General features: G+C 53.8%; 1 protein-coding gene across 1 annotated transcript in view; it reads left to right on the plus strand.

Annotated features, from left to right (window-relative positions):
- Window positions 1–6: 6 nt before the first annotated feature.
- Hs6st1 (heparan sulfate 6-O-sulfotransferase 1) overlaps window positions 7–11,880 on the plus strand; it is a 46,204-nt gene continuing 34,330 nt past the window's right edge. Inside the window, exon 1 of the mRNA XM_005359917.2 lies at window positions 7–553. Within this exon, the coding sequence (XP_005359974.1) occupies window positions 27–553 (527 nt within the window). The 5' untranslated portion in view covers window positions 7–26. The remainder of the gene's footprint in view (window positions 554–11,880) is intronic.

The following is an 11,880-nucleotide window of genomic DNA, read 5'->3' on the forward strand; positions in this document are numbered from 1 at the left end:
GCCCGGGCCGCCGGCGATGGTGACACATGCGGCGGCGGCGCGCCGGCGGCAGGACCATGGTTGAGCGCGCCAGCAAGTTCGTGCTGGTGGTGGCGGGCTCGGCGTGCTTCATGCTCATCCTGTACCAGTACGCGGGCCCGGGGCTGAGCCTGGGCGCGCCCGGTGGCCGTGCGCCACCCGACGACCTGGATCTCTTCCCCACACCGGACCCACATTACGAGAAAAAGTACTACTTCCCGGTGCGCGAACTAGAGCGCTCGCTGCGCTTCGACATGAAGGGCGACGATGTGATCGTTTTCCTGCACATCCAGAAGACCGGCGGTACCACCTTCGGCCGCCACCTTGTGCAGAACGTGCGCCTCGAGGTGCCCTGCGACTGTCGGCCCGGCCAGAAGAAGTGCACCTGCTATCGACCCAACCGCCGCGAGACGTGGCTCTTCTCTCGCTTCTCCACGGGTTGGAGCTGCGGGCTGCACGCTGACTGGACCGAACTCACCAACTGTGTGCCCGGTGTGCTAGACCGCCGCGACCCAGCAGGTCTGCGTTCGCCCAGGTGAGCGCCCGCTGCGGGCGAGTGTGTCGGCGGGAGGCGGGGGTGGGGGTGTTAGTACCTTAAACGCCGGGCCAGATCAACCCTCCTTGCTCTCTTGGGGCCCCTTCCGATCTGCCGGTTCATCTGTCCCTGCAGCTGCCACTCCTGACCTCTGATCCCTCGTTTCACCCTCTTCTCTGCCTTCCCTCACCATTGACCTGACTGCGCAGTGCCCAGACTTCCTCCTGGGTCACCGCCCGCTGCCCTCTGTCCACCCCACCTGCGGCGTCGTACTGCTGGCTAGCCTAAAAGATAAACCTCCTGGACTAAAGGTCCAGCGTTGGGTCTAGAGGCAGAAAAATAGGTGTGTGTGTGTGTGTGTGTGTGTGTGTGTGTGTGTGTGTTAGGTGTGTAGCCCATGCCTGTCTAGTACCAAAAGTGGAGCAAGAGAAATGAGGTCCCTCTTCCCTTGCACCTGTGGTGTCTTCAGGCCCTCCAGTGCCTGCCAGCCTGGGGAGGAGCTGCCAGGAAAGGGGTGGGCTCTGCCTGCCGGTGTGTGCAGGTAGAACAAAGGCCTGTGTGACCCGGGCTGAAGGGGGGGGAGAAGGCAGCACTACCTGGCCACCCCAGCCACAAAAGTGGAACAAAAGCCTCGGGTTGGGGACTGCCTTCCCTAGAAATGTCTCTGCCACCCAGATTAGGGATAGCTGAGGCAGTTAGGGCTACTTGCGCAGCTAAGGACCTTCCATCAGCCAAGGGCCCTTCGATCTTCTCCTTGTTTGAGGGATGCAGGTGGGGGCCAGTGGGGTTGGGGCAGCACCTCAGGAAGCACTTTGTAAAGTTGAGATTGTAGTCCTGTTCCTGTTTGGTGCCCGCTGAACCTTCCGGGATCATCTCCCTCACCCCACCCCTGGAAGGGCCAGGAATTAGGGCTTCTTGCCTGCCTTTGTGTCTCTTCCATAGTCACTGTGGGGCTGAATTTACAGATGAGCTAGGAAGTAGGCGTGGGCATGTCTTGACTGATGTCGGTGTTTTCTTTGGTACACTTGGGGCCGGAAGGTGCTGGCTTTCTGATGGGGTTGGGAGCCTCCAGGGTCCAGCCAGCCTGGAAGCTGTTTAGGGTCCACAGTACTGCCTGCCTTAGAGCACCAAGTTTATTTTCTCAAACTGCAAGATCACTAAGATATGAGAGTTGGGTAATAGATCTACTTATTTTGCCATACGCCCTGCACCGTACCCCTGGCAGTTTCCGGTCTCAAAGTGAGCTGTTCCAGGACCGTAACCAAGACCCAGAGTCTCCTTTCCAGGCCCTTGAAACTGCTTCCTGCCCAGCACTAGCTCTGCTAACTCACACTGTATTATGTTCCAGGTGCAGCACCCATTCCGTGGTTCAGTCATGCTCTTATGATGGGGCTGGGGCTGGCCATAGCAGCTGTCCACTTGTCAACCAGCCAAGGCTGTGGGTGCCCAGTGCTGGGCCCTGACAGACCCCAGCAGGCCCGGGGAGGCCCTCTCTGTCTGCGGGATGTGGGGGTTGGGACAGGGAGGGTATCCTATTTATAGGTGGTCCAGGCAAACGGTGCATGGCACTCTTGGAGCAGTAGAGAAGCCAGAGCCTACCCATCCTGGACGCGGTGAGAGGGAACCCTTGAAGGCTGTTCCCTCCCAGATGGCTTGTGACCGGGGTGGGCTGGGTCTTCCTCTTCTCTCTGCCCTCAGGGTTTTTTGGTAGTGCTTGGACAAATGACTCTGCCCAGCGGCTCCCAACCTCCCCATGGGACTTCTGCCTGTGGTTGCACTGAACTGGGCACACGTTTGGGTGACTAATGGGGATGGGCGCTTCTTCCGCTCCTTCCTAGGTTTGTGACTTACGGAGTCTCTGGTACTTCCTGCCTTGGTAGGGAACAGGTGTGTGAGCAAAGCGTTGGAGGTTTCTGTGGCCTCGGTCTACTACAGATGTTTCATATCTGTCAGCATCAGCTGGTGTACTTACAAGACCAGCCTGGAGAGACAGGGGTTGCTGGCTGACCTTGGACAGGTGGAACTGCCAGGGGCCGATCGTTACCAAGGACCACTGGCACCTGGGCCAGCTCTAGTCTGAGGACGTGTCTACCTGGGCCAGAGAACTCTTTCTGATGAATACAGGGTACCTCTGGGAGCCAGTGAAGCCCACTATTGGTGGCTCTGGACTCAGTTTATGACTTCCTTAGTTGCTAGGGGTGAGGGTGGGAGGTTTGGATGCCATTCTGGGGTGGTACCTAATGGGGCTGGAGTCCTCCAGGGTCAATTAGTAGGAGCAAGAGGAGTCTGGCATGATAGTAAGAGGCCTTGAGTCTTCCTCTCACATGCCCCCTTCTGTTGTAATGATTTCTGTGACTGGGCAGGAAAAGGGGGCAGAGTTGAAAAGCCAAGCCCTCCATGGTTTTTGTGTTGAAAGCCCCAGTGTTGTGAGAAGCTCAGAGTGTGGCAGCTGTAGCCAGGCCCTCTGTGGGCCCATCCTTAGCGCCACATGTGGAGAGTTGAAGGTTTCCCTTACTTCACTTGGGTAAAGAATGAGCGCCGAGTGGACACCGCCGTGTGCAAATATTGCACATAGCTTTGGTTTCCTTTGCCAGTTCGTCCGGGTAGGAAATCCAAACACTCTGCAGCTCTGGAGGCCATCCGTGTTAGTTAGCCCTTGGGGTATTAGTTTATCCATGCTTCATGCATTCCAGCCTGTGCCATCAGAGTTCCCAGCTGCCACCTCACTAGGATCACAATTGTGCTTTTAAAAAATTTCCTGGGGCTAGGAATGTGGCTCAGTTGGCAGAGTGCTAGCCTAGCATGCAGGAGGCCCTGGGTTCTAGCCCCAGTACTGCATCAAACCAGAAGTGGGAGTGTACCCCTCTACCTCCAGCATCCCATGGCATGGGAGCAGGGGGACCGGAAGGTCACAGTCATCCTTGGCTGTAGAGGGAGTTCCAGCTTACACTGCATAAAACCAGGTCTCAAAAACAACAGTAACAACAATGTTTTTCTTTTCTTTTCCATTTAAAACTCGGCTCCAACTTGGAAGCCACTCTCACTTTAAAAAAAAAAAAAGCTATTACTATATTTTGCTTTAGTTTGTGTGTGTCTGTGTGTGTGGGTTTTTTTTGTTGTTTGTTTGTTTGTTTTGGTTTGGTTTTTCGAGACAGGGTTTCTCTGTGGCTTTGGAGCCTGTCCTGGAACTAGCTCTGTAGACCAGGCTGGTCTCAAACTCACAGAAATCCGCCCGCCTCTGCCTCCCGAGTGCTGGGATTAAAGGCGTGCGCCACCATCGCCTGGCTTGTCTGTCTGTGTTTGTATGTACCTGCCTTGGACATGTATCAGAGGTTAGAGACCAACTTGCAGAAGTCAGTTCTCTCCTTCCTACCATTGTGGGGTCCAGGGGATGAGGTTTTATGGCTGGTGTCTTTTATCTATTAAACCATTCATCTTACTGGTTCCCTGAAGTGTGTGTGTTTGGTTTTTTTTTTTTAATATTTATTTATTATGTATACAATATTCTGTCTGTGTGTATGCCTGAAGGCCAGAAGAGGGCGCCAGACCTCTTTACAGATGGTTGTGAGCCACCATGTGGTTGCTGGGAATTGAACTCAGGACCTTTGGAAGAACAGGCAACCACTGAGCCATCTCTTCAGCTCCCTGGGTTTTTTGTTTAAGCAAGCGGTACGTATGTTTTTAAATGTAAAGCCCTACCATGCTCCTACCTTGTAGGGAACGGGCCATGGTTGTGTCCTGTAATCCCCCCCACCCACCCAACCCCCGTTGCTTCCCCACCTGCTTAGGGTGTCTACAGCAGTGATCTCAGTGGGCCCTGTGGCTTGCTGGGAGTTCGGTCCTCGATGTAATGATTTTGAGGCTCAAAGCCTTTAAGAGGAGAGCCTAGGTGATTCGGTTATCTGAGGACACCTTCCCGAGGGAGGGGGAGATCCACCCCACTTAGTTCCTGAAAGACTGAATCTGGACGGTGGTTGCCTTGTGGCTTCCAGTCCTGACATGTGATCTCTCTCGCACACTGTCCCACCGTGATGTCATCTGTGCACCACAAGGCCCTCACAAAATCTGAGCTGCTGCTGGCATCATGTCCTTGAACCTCTAAGAACTGAATTAGTCATCTCTGCTTTGGAAAGCACCGACCCTTGGGGATTTCATTACAGTGGAAGAGAGAATGAGATAAATCCTCAGCAACCCCATAAAGTAGGTGTTTGGAGATTGGCCCATTCAAACTCATCGCAGTGGCTAAACCTGGAAGGCTTGGGGCAGTATTTGGACATCTGTCCATCCTGAGCCCTGTACCTCAACTGGCCCTTTACTGTCTCCTGCCCCAGTGAGAATTATTGTCTCCAGGTAAAAAAGGCAGCTGTAGATTCAGGCCATACAGGCTGTCCATCCCTAGGTAGAAATGTACAATATTACATGAAACCTGAGTCATCAAGCCAAATAGAAGCCATCCGACGGCCTTCACCCGTAGCTGCAGGGCAGGAATCAAGCCATGTTCTCTTGGCTCTGAAAGGGAACACTGGCAAGGTCTGCTGACTGACCATCCGCAGTGGCACAGGGCAGCTTCGAGTAGCCTACCCTGTATGGCTGGACTTTCTCCAGGAGTTTCTCGGTCCTAGGCTGCCCACTCTGCCACCTCTCCTGGGGAGAATGGGCAGGGTCAGAGGCAGCACTATGGGGACATGGCCAGCTCGTCTCTAACTGCTTGTCACTCTACACAGAGTAAGGAAGCTAGAAGCCAGGTGCCTTTCCACCCAGCCTCTCTTGTCCCCAGTGCAGAGGACTTGAGAGATGTTTCCAGAGCAGACATGAAGCCACAGAGAGAGTAGGAAGGGGCTGTTGCTAGGGCTCTCCACTCACCTAGTAGGTTTGAAAAGAGTCAATAAAGCACAGATGCCATGCTTAGGAGAACAGTTACAGACTGAGGGGCGGGTCGGTTCATCAGTCCAGGCTCCAGGCTGAAGCGTTGAACCCCGGCTCTCCTGACCCACTGAATAAATGTATACACTGGGGGCAGGCAGGTACCTCTGCCCCTGTTTCAGGACCCATCAGCAAGGTGATGAAATGCATGTTACTAAGTGTCTGTCATCTTGTAAGACTTTTTTTTTTCTTTTTGGCTTCTGGGGAACTCTGTCTTTCTCTTCCAAGTAAGACCTCATTATTTTGCTTTTGTTTTGAAGAGAGAGAGGGTTAGACTGACGGACGGGGAGAGGAATAAGCTCGAGACTCGGGGACAGGCAGAGGTGTGTGTAGTGCCCACGGGAAGTGATGTGGGTAGCGTCTGAGTGTGTGGAAAACCCTCTCCCATGTGTAGGAGAGAGGTATAACTGGTTCCAGAGGGCGGTTTTCTCTGGTGCAGGCATGTTGCCCAGAGCCGGTCATAGGGATGAATGGGAGCAAGAGAGGTACTTGGAGATAGCCCCATTGGAGAGAGATAGCCCAGGTGTTATTGTCTCCTCTGCCTTAGAATTCCAGCCTGTCATTGGCTGCCTGTTGGACTTCTGGTCTTGTTTGTCCCTGAATAAAGTGCCCCCTCCTGCTGTGGCATTGTCCCCAGTCCCCAGGGTCTGTCACTTTGCAGACGTGGCACGTACATTTTCACACACAGGAGAGGGCTAAAAGACCCAGGGAAAAGTCTCTCCTGCTTCCAGATAGCTTCCACTGGAGACGGTACACCCTACTTCAGCCTTAGTGGGACACCGGGGCCTGGCAAACCCAGTCTGGATGAGCTCTCTTCCCTCTATTGCAGGCCCTTCTGAGGCAGGCCCATTGTGTGGGCACTGGGAGCTTGGCTGATCCACACCCTTTTCCTATACTACTCCTATTGAGCCTGGAAAACTTGTCATGTAGCGGAGGCTTCTCGACCCTCTGTGGCTGGCTGGTGTTCTGCCTGAGTGAGATGCCCTTCAGGGACCGTTTGGAGGCTTCCCCCGTATTCCCAGCTATACCCCAGTTATTCACTCATGGATTCCCTGAGACTTTGGCCTTGGCAGCCTGTCGCAGGAAACAGCCCTCAAGTTCTAGGAATGTTTCGATCCTCTCTACGAACAGGACTTGGCACCAGGGGAGGGAGCATACAGTGGCTTGCCTGTGTGCCTGCCCGCTCGTGTCCTGGGGACATGGGCTAAGGAAGGTTCCAGAATGGATCCTCAGGGCTAGAGGGAGCCTCTGAGCCAGTCTCTTCTGCCTTGTGGCCAGAGCCAGTGTGTAACCCTGGGACTCAGTAGACACGTCCCCATCTTTATGATGGAGGTAACTGACCACCACTGGGGTCTAGAGAAGGACTGGAGTATCCAGCTCCAGACTGTGCCCAAGTCTTGTGGGAGCCATAGCCATTCGTGAGCACTTGAAATTCCGCCGTGTGCCAGCAGGGAGGGCCCAGCTCCCCATCTGGTGAGCAGGCTGTCTGTGGTACCCTGGTGGGCACTGTTGAGCAGGACCTTGTACATATGCATGGGGCTGCAGAGAGAATCCACTCCCCACAGCCCTGCATCTGGCTTGGGAAGGCCATGAGCCATGCAGCTGCCTCTGTTTGTTTACATGGAGATTGCTAAAAGGTTCAGCAGCAGGGACCTCAGAACGGATCAGTAGCTGGAGATAATCATTGGACCGCTTAGACTGGGGGATTAATGGTTTACAGAACTGTAAAGCACAGGGGTCAGTGGCCAAAGTCATCTACCCCTCTGGTCATGAACAGGAGCAGGTTCCTTCCCTCTTGTGGCAGGCTCAAGCCTCTGCCTCCGTGGGTCAGGCTACTCCCTCAAATGCCAGGCCATTCCTCAGAAACTGTGCTTACCCTGGGGACCCTGCTGGGCCTGCATCTGGAGTCAGAACAGTATGGAGTTTAGTTTGGGCTGCTCCCTGTCTGGACCACTCAGAGCCTCATTTTCTGTCTTCATTCTTGTGGAATGGTGAGAGTCTAGGGCGCAACAGGGTTCGGAAGCTCCACTCAGTGCAGGGGGCTAGGTAAGGATAAGAGATACTGTGGCTGCCCAACAGCAAGGAAGCCAGCTAGGGAGATAGAGGCGAGCAGGAGCTGGGAGTGGCAGGCAGCTCCAGGGCCATACTGAAGTGGCCCAGAGTAAGTGGCATTGAAGCTGGTCCAACAAAGTACAATTCCAGCTTCGCTTTTGCAACATTTGTGCCCAGTTTCCCCTTCTGTAAATGGTCACTTTGACTGTGCCTGCCTCAGGGGTAGAGACCAGGACCGACCGGCACCTACAATTCCCCCACGGGCCTATCCATTCCTTTGAGAGGTTACTCACTGTAAAAAAACAGAGTTTTGCCACTTCTGGGGACAGAAAAAAGGGACCTCCAGAGCCAGCTCTCGACCTTACTCTGTGACCTGGTGGGACCTGAGGCTAGCAGCTAAAGCCTCTGCGGGGTCTAAGTTGTCCTTGAACTCCCTTATGTAACAGAGGGTGATCTTGAACTCTGCTCTCTGGATGTTGAGATTGGAGCCATACTCCACCATGTATAATTTATTCAGTGTTGCCAACTGAACTCAGGCCCCTGTGGGTGCTAGGTAGGTATTCTGTCAGCTGAGCTCCATCCCCAGCCCAAATGTGGACATAAGGCATGTTGAGCCTGGTAGTGGTGTCCACGGACTGACTCCCCTCTGTTTTTCTGAGACACTTTGCTGGACCCACAGGAACTAAAGGGCAAGGGCAGGAAGAGTGAGCATGGCATGGGGCTTGCTCCTTAAGATGTGGCATTGGGTCAAGCCCAGGCTCCAATCACACACACACACACACACACACACACACACACACACACACACACACACACGAGTGTGCGAGGGTGCAGTGGAGAGTCTGGGGGTGTGTTTGCTTCTGCCCCATTGTAGTCCCAAGGTGGAGTCTCTCCCTATCTGCCCCACCCTGCTGTCTGCTATTTCATGATTCTCCTATCTTCCTTTTTGTTGTTGTTTTGTTTTGTTTTTCAAGACAGGGTTTCTCTGTGTAGCTTTTGGATCCTGTCCTGGAACTCTTTGTAGACCAGGCTGTCCTCGAGCTCATAGAGGCCTGCCTCTGCTTCCCCGGACACCACTGCTCGGCTCCTATCTTCCATTTATTAGAGGCTACCTCTCCGCTAAACCAAACACGGAGCTGTTCCAATGTTGCAAACTTGCTAGGCTCTGTATCCAACTGTGCTTGGCCTCCCCCAGCCTGCAGTCTGTGTCTGTGCTCAGCCTGTCTCTGAGGTGTATTCTTGCTGGTCCATGACATGCATATATAATCTACCCACCTCCCAAATCAGCCCCATGGCTGTCTAGACCCAGCTCCTGTTTTCTCTGCTTTGTTCTGCGAGCAGCCTGGAGGAAGCTTCATTTCATGTTGCCTGCCACTGTCCGGGTTATTAAAACTGCACATGTCTGTGGTCCTGTACACCTTGTCTAGTAAGACAGGGTGGTCCATCTCAGCACAGCAGGCCCTGCAGACTTAGGCATGTAGTTTAGCTGCCATGAAATAAGTCCCAGTGGCCTGGGTGCCCATCTGCCTGCCTCCTCCGCTGGGTAACTGGGTAATCTCTCCTGTGTGTTGTCTGCTGAGGTTTTCTCTACTGTTATCTGTTTGTGTATTTGGCCTTGGTTTTCCTCTATAGGGTTGTTTATTCTCTCCCTGGTGGCTGGTAGGGGCCTCTCTGTGTCTTAAGGCCAAGTTCCATGAGTGATATGCCCAGCAGATGTCACCTGTAGCATGCCCATCCACCTTTAATGTGGCTCTAGGCTCTTGGCTTACTTGGGCACTGCAATGGATAGAACCAAGATGGCTCGAGCACCCTCTGTCCTGTCAATGGGACCATGTGTACACATGGAGTGGATATGCCTGCTGACCTCCCTCTGACCCCTCTGGGACCTTGCTGATAGAGGCAGTTTCCACCATAGGCCTAGGGATAGCCAAGGGAGTGGACAGATGACTGTCTTATTACTGTCCTCCCACCAATGTGGACACTCCAGTGGACACTCCAGTCTACCTTCAGAGGTGCCCACTAGGGCCAGGGTACACAAGCTGAGCCCAGGAAGGCAAGTGCTGTAGGCCGCATTAGCAGGGTCTCAGACAGTTGGAAGAAAGAGCCTTACAGCTAAAACCAGAGCCTGGAGGCTGCTGCTTGGAAAATACCCAGGCTCCATCTCTGTGCACAGGAAAGTGGGCCCCAAAGACCCATCCCTGTTACTTGCAGCCTGACCAGGACCTTGGACACCACTTGTCTGCAGCTGGTACCTGGCCCCAATCCCCTCCCCATCCACAGTCAGCACCATCTGCTGCAGCCACACCCAGGGCTGTCCTCCGCATGATGCTGTTCTGTGGACGAGCTCCTAGCTCTGCCCTCCCAGGGGAGGAGCTTATCACGGATACCCTTACACACTCAGCCTCAGCCCCTGATGCCTCCTCACCCCACCAGCGCATCCCCCCTGAGTCTCTTTCTGACTGAGAATTAGAACACTCCGGGGCTTGCACAGCCCAGGGGACAGATGTAGACAGTTGCTTCTAGCTCACGGGCAGCAAAGGAGAGCAGCTCCCTCCAAGTCGGCACTAAAATTCCCATGTAAATATTTACCTCTCTGGAGCTTTGGTGTCCTTGGGAAATAAAGACTGGAGACGACTGAGTTTTGGTGTTTATGTCACCATGGTGAGAAACGAGGTGAGTGTCCTTTGAAGCAGGGAAATTGGGGGTGTAGGGGATAATATGAGCCTTCTTGAGTCCGAGGCCTTAAGGAACGCTTTGTCACAGCTCTACTGGAAATGGAAGACTAGGGGAAGGTACCAAAGAATGAACTGTAGGGGAGCCAAGGCAGGCTTTGCCAGGGCAGATGCCAAGGCATGCTTTGCCAGGGCAGATGGTAACTGACCCACTACATCCCTCACTCATTCAGTCCCCATCATTAGGGACCCCGTTCTGCAGACAGGAAACTGAGGACAGAGCATGAATAAATTGTCACATAAGGTCACCCATGGCAGAGCCAAATGCCTATGGTTCCAAAGACCCCTCTATCCCTCTCCTACCTCTTTAGTGACAGGCAGGAGGGGGCCTCCCACCAGGGGATCTAGGAGTCTGGCTCATGCCAGGGTCTTGGACCTACCGTGCTGCCTGTCTGCATTGGCGGGGGGTGGGGGGGGTAAATGTAGCTGGTCACGGTAGGCCTGTCAGAGGCCTGGGATAATGTGAAGGACCTGGGTGGAGGTTCCCACATAGCCTGACTAAATGAATGGTTGTGTAGTTTCATTAACTGTGGCATGGTGGATCCCCAGAGATCAGAATCAGGGGGGTGGGATAAGCAGATGGGCTCCCTAGTACCTAGAGGCCTTTTAAAGTATAATTGTTTAAGATTTATTTTTATGTTGTTTTTGTTTATGTAGATGACGTCTGTTTTTGTGGGAGTGTATGTGTGAGTTGCTTTGGAGGCCAGGGGGAGACCTTGGATTCCCCTGGATCTGGAGTTACAGAGGTGGCTGTGAACTGCCCAATGTGGGTGCTAGGAACCAAACCCAGGTCCTCTGCAAGAGCAGCAAAGGCTCTGAGCTGCTGAGCCATCTCTAACCTCTCGATTAATTTTTAACCCAATTATGTGCCGAATGTGAAGGGAGACAACTTGCAGAAGTGGGTCCCTCCGTCCACCCTGAGGGTTCCAGGAATCGAGCTCCAGCGGCCAGGCCTGGTGGACGAGTGTTTACCTGCTCAGTCGCCTTGGGAGACTGAGCCTGGAGGTTTGTGAGGGAAAGACAGGCCCTGCCCAGGCAGAGGTGGGGCGAGAATGGGCTACAGGAAGACTTTGGTGGCCATGCCCTTCTCTGCCTGGAGGAGCTTGGGGCTTCCTCTGCCACCTCTGTCCCTGTGCCAGGTGCCAGGTGTGGATTTACTCATGGAAGTTCAGGCGAGGCTGCTTTCCAGCTCACCTCCTGAGCTCCAAGAAGGTTCACTGCCTCCCCCATCATGCTATTTACAGCCGTCGGGAAGGTGAGTCCTGTAAGGACAGGTTTGTGCCTTTGCTTTCCTGGAAGCTGGGCTGGCACTGTGCCCAGCAGGAAATGCAGCTTCTGTAGGGGAGCAGCCTGTTTTAGTCCCATGGGTAGAAGGCAGAAGTGGGAGCAGTGGACCGTCTGAAGCTCATCTCACATCCTCAGCTCTCAGGGAGCTGGCTTGGAAAGGGACCCTGGTAGACTTAGACCTGACAGTCCTCCATGGAATGTACCGCAGACCCTTGGCCTTGTAGGATCCAGAGCGCATCCCAGCAGCCTGGGATTGTTGTGTTCAGTAGAGTTTTTAGAGGAGCAAAATGTGTGTGTGTGTGTGTGTGTGTGTGTGTGTGTGTGTGTGTGTGT

This window comes from Microtus ochrogaster, linkage group LG2 (assembly GCF_000317375.1).
Source record: "Microtus ochrogaster isolate Prairie Vole_2 linkage group LG2, MicOch1.0, whole genome shotgun sequence".
NCBI classification, from domain to species: Eukaryota; Metazoa; Chordata; class Mammalia; order Rodentia; family Cricetidae; genus Microtus; species Microtus ochrogaster.